Source organism: Pteropus alecto, unplaced genomic scaffold (assembly GCF_000325575.1).
Source record: "Pteropus alecto unplaced genomic scaffold, ASM32557v1 scaffold214, whole genome shotgun sequence".
In the NCBI taxonomy this organism is placed as follows: Eukaryota; Metazoa; Chordata; class Mammalia; order Chiroptera; family Pteropodidae; genus Pteropus; species Pteropus alecto.
This window is the reverse complement of record NW_006435787.1, coordinates 587,787-592,198: the sequence shown is the minus strand read 5'-3', so window position 1 is coordinate 592,198 and position 4,412 is coordinate 587,787. Positions and strand designations below refer to the sequence as shown.

At 64.8% G+C, this 4,412-nt stretch overlaps 1 protein-coding gene across 1 annotated transcript in view; it reads right to left on the bottom strand.

The window, feature by feature from the left end:
• Nucleotides 1–4,412, bottom strand: part of ADCY1 (adenylate cyclase 1) — a 37,335-nt gene that overhangs the window by 13,785 nt on the left and 19,138 nt on the right. Inside the window, exons 6-8 of the mRNA XM_025046483.1 lie at nucleotides 4,218–4,376; nucleotides 3,030–3,171; nucleotides 2,107–2,262 (exon numbers count right to left, since the gene is read on the bottom strand). Coding sequence (XP_024902251.1) covers nucleotides 2,107–2,262; nucleotides 3,030–3,171; nucleotides 4,218–4,376 — 457 coding nt within the window. The remainder of the gene's footprint in view (nucleotides 1–2,106; nucleotides 2,263–3,029; nucleotides 3,172–4,217; nucleotides 4,377–4,412) is intronic.

Below are 4,412 nucleotides of genomic sequence, written 5' to 3'. Positions count from 1 at the left end.
GTCGCCCGTGCAGGCGGCTCCACCACCTGCTGGCGGCGAGGTCCCCCGTGGTTACCTCATCCCCACGGATGAGGTCTCTCCGTTTGTAATGAGGTCACGGCGACTGGGGAGGGTTGCAGGACCCCACGTGAGTGCTGGGGGGACTGTCCCCAGCACGGAGCAATGAAACGAAAAGCTGGGTCCCTAAAAATACCAATAAACTTGACGAATCTCCAGCAAGTGTGACCAGAAAGAGACGCTGACAAATTCAGGAATGAAATGTGACTTCACTGCAGGTATCAAGAGGATAATAAGGGAACAGTATGAACGAAACTGCACGAACGTGGCCACTTGGATCGATGGCTCGTCCTCAAAACACACAACCTACCCCAAGTCGCCCACTAGGAGAGAAAATTTGAATATATTCACCAAATAAATTGAATTCACAATTTTTAAATTCCTGAAAAACCAATCTCCAGGCCCAGACGGTTTCACTTGAGAATTCTACCAAACGTTTACAGAAGAATTCACACCAAAGCTATACAATCCCTTCCAGAAAAAAAAAGAGGAGGCAACACTTCCCAACCCACTCATAAAGTCAACGTTAACCAGACGAAGACGCCAGAAAAACGGGCAACACCAGGATATGCCCCTCGGGATCGAGATGCAAAAACCCTTCACAAAACATGAGCCAACAGAACTCGGCAACATAGAAATGGAATTAATTACACTCCACGCCCCTTTCTGCTCTCTGTGAATGACGAGACGGTCTGAAGGCTGGGAGGAAAGACTCGCAAACCTGTATCCGACAGAAGAACCGTATCTAAAATTCATGGGGAACTCTCAAAACGCACAGCTGAGCCGAGCAGAAAGTCGGGGGAAAGGCCGGGTGTCAGCAACGCCAGGAAGTGGGGGTCGGGAAGGAGGTGGCCAACGGCGGCAGGGGGTCCTCCAGCACACAGTGCCCGGGAGACCCCGCAGGTCCACCCTAGATCCGCTGTCACTGAGGGATCCCTGGGCACAAGCAGGCACACACCTGCACACGCATGCACACGTATACACACGCCTACACACATGCACCTGCCCACGCCTACACACATACGCACATGCACACATGCACACACCTGCACATACATACGCACATACATACGCACATGCACGCGCTCGCACTGCCTGGGCTGTCTAGAAACACAAGCCAAGCTTCAGTGCGTGCCCCAGGCCCACCTCCTGACGGGGCTGCCACCGACAAAATCCCTAAGGGTTCAAGTCAAAACCGTAAAAGCCCCTGGGGCACCCGGCCACCTCCGGTGACAGCAGCAGCCTCGCTTCTCCCTAAAAAGCCTGTCAAGGTGATCGGCTTCCTCTTAACGGCACAGAACCCAGGGGCGGAAACGACATGGGGGAGGCCGGACGCAGCCTGGGAAGCAGGACACGGGCCTGACCAGCAGACCCGGGACACTGCGATGGACAATGCCAGCTCATCCCGCAGGGCTGGAGGCTGAGGACGGCGATGTGGGGAGGACCCACAGAGCTGCCATGAAGGGGTGGCAGCCGGGCCCCACCGCAGGCTCCCAAACACGGCCCCCCGCCCCGGAGGACGGGTTTCCCTGGAGAGTCGGGGTGTATGGCCCAGGCGGCAGACACGAGGCACACGTGCACACTCAGGACCCCGCACGGCCCCCCCACTCAACTCCAGGCTTTCACCCAGGCCCCCGCCCCCGCCAGCAGAGACCAGGGGAAGATCAAGGTGACTGACCATCCCAGGAAGCGAGCCAGGCCCCCGGCAGGCCGGCCGGGAGGGAGCTCTCCCAGGCGCTGGGGGCCTGGCCCATCGACCAGAGGGCTCCCCCAAGGACGGGCCGCGTGACGCCAGACAGGAGCCCGTACGGGAGGGGCCGGCGGCCAGAGACGCTGCCCGCAGAGGGATGGAGGGACGTGCAGGCCGAGTGACCCTGCGCGGAGGCCTGAGCCCCGGATCGAGCAGTGGGACACCGGGCACGAGGATCCGCGTGCGGATGTCGACCGGGCAGGAACCCACAGCAGACGCGGGGGACGCCGCGTCGTAGCAAAGCACAGGCCCAGACGAAGGCCGCGCAGGGGGCACAGCGGCCGGCTCAGGGCCCCTACCTTGTCGTCGTCCTCGCAGGTCATGACGTTGGAGAAGGGGACCTCGGCCTTGAACACCCGCCGGCAGTGCATGAGCTGCACCAGCAGGTAGCACACCGTCCGAAACCTCATCCGCTTGGCCGGCTTGATGTCCGACAGGATCAGCCCTGGAAATATCTGCGACACGTGGCAAAGGGACACTGTCGGCAGATGCGCCCTGCCTCTCGGCTGCAGCGTGCCTGTCCCAGGGGCAAGGGCCGTTTGCACAAGGCCCGCTGCACGCCGAGCCAGGGGACATGCTGGGACACGGGGACCACTGGCTCGTGATGCACAGGACAGCCAGCCTGAGTTCTCTCCATCCTGCCTGCCCTGCAGTCTCTCGAATCAGCACTGGGCCACCCAGGCCTGCGCCCCTCACCCAGGCCCTGCACCCCTCCCCAGCCCTGCACCCCTCACCCAGGCCCTGCGCCCCTTGCCTGGCCCTGCACCCCTTGCCCAGGCCCTGATCCCCTCACCCAGGCCCCGCACCCCTTGCCCAGCCCTGCACCCCTCACCCGGGCCCTGCACCCCTCGCCTAGCCCCTGATCCCCCTGCCTGGCCCTGTGTCCCTCGCCTCAGCCCCAGAAGCAGCTCAGTCCCCCTCCGGGCTGTCCAGATCACTTCCTTGGACAGGGTGAGCTGAGTGCCCACGTTAAGTGTGCACGGCACCCCTCAGCGCACAGTGCACCCAGTCCCTGACCCCCGTAGGAGCTGTCAAACCTGTTTTGCACGAGAGGCAGTGAAGAACCCAGGACTCAGATGCTGCCCCTCCCCTCCCCCCACATGTGCAAAAGGCCAGGCCCAGGGCAGGGGTGGCGGGGACCCTTCACCTGCAGGAGCGCCAGGCCTGGGGGCAGAGCCTGGGGGAGACGCTGGAGCACCGGTCCGAGCAGGGCCTGGCCTACCTTCCGCCGATGCGAGGGCACAATGAAGAAGGTCTCGATGTTGTGTGTCCTCAGGAAACTGTTCCTCTCGTGCCCGTGGCCCGGCTCCACCTCGTAGTCACCGTTCAGGCAGGTCAGCGTCGTCTTTGTGATGTGAACCTTCCTGCAGAAGAGGGGCAGAGTTTGGGGACCACGGGGCCCCGCTGCTCAGTCAAGGCACAGCCTTCGGGTGAGGCCGGGGCCGTGGCCCAGCTCTCCGGCCAGTGCGAGGCCTGAGGCGGCCCCTCACCATCCGAGCACCACGAGGGAGATGGGCAGGAAAGAGGAGAGAGAGGCTCTGGCGGCCGGGCAGGCGAGGGAGGGAGCGAGCGCCAGAGGCTGCAGCACGGACGGTGGCACAGACAAGTCTCCCCCCGAGCCCCAGGGCGGGAGGACCTACGTCAGCGGCCCTGTGGGTCGGCCAGGGGCGTGGTCAGGCCACAGCTGGAGGCCAGGGCAGTGCCGGCCCTGCTGTCCCACGCAAGGTGGGTGGGAGGGGACAAGGCGGGGACAGCGCCGGAGGAGGGCACGTTCGCTCCCATGCGTGTCTCCTGTGACGGGCGGAGAAGCCCCACAGCTGGTGCTCCCCCGAGCAGGAGCATCCAGAGAGGATGCTCAGCCTCCGCGGGAGCCAAGGCAGCGTGCTCAGGCCCTCCCTGCACCGGACCTGCTGCCGAGGCCGCGCTGGCCCCTCGCACCCCGCCCGCTGTCCAGTGGCCCTGCGTCTCGGCCACAGCATCACTGGACTCAGTAGCCCCCTCACCTGGCGTCCCGCCCCCACTCTCTGTTCTGCCTCCTGCTGCCCGTCCCCCAGGGTCTTGGCCCTGGGTCCCCTTCTCTCCTTCTCATGTTGGCACTAGGCCCTGTGTGACCCCAACGCCCAGACGCGACATCCTGCTGAGACCCCTGCCCAGCCATTCACTGACCTCTCACCCCGCCCCAGGACCGCAGGCGGGGCCCAGCCCGCGCTCACCACCCAGGCCACGGTCGCCCGGGGCCCGGCGGGAGCCGCGAGGGCAGTCAGCACCACGGACAGCGCCGGCCCACGGCCTCCTGCCTGGGGTGCCCTGCGCCCTGCTCCCCTCGGCGGGTGCTGGGGGCCGGCCGTGCCAGGCCCCTGCTCGGGGGAGCGCGTTCACACCCCAGCACCCCCCGAGCTCAGCAACTCACCCGGGCAGGCCGGCGGCCTCCATGACGTTGGCCAGAGTCACGTCGTTGGACCACACGTCATACTGCCACTTGCGCAGGCCCAGGACACCGCAGAGGACGCGGCCGGTGTGCAGCCCCACGCGCATGTTCAGGTCCACCTCGGTGGCCTCGGCCACGGACCTGCGGCACAGGCACAGGCGCAGGCGTGGGGGCCCA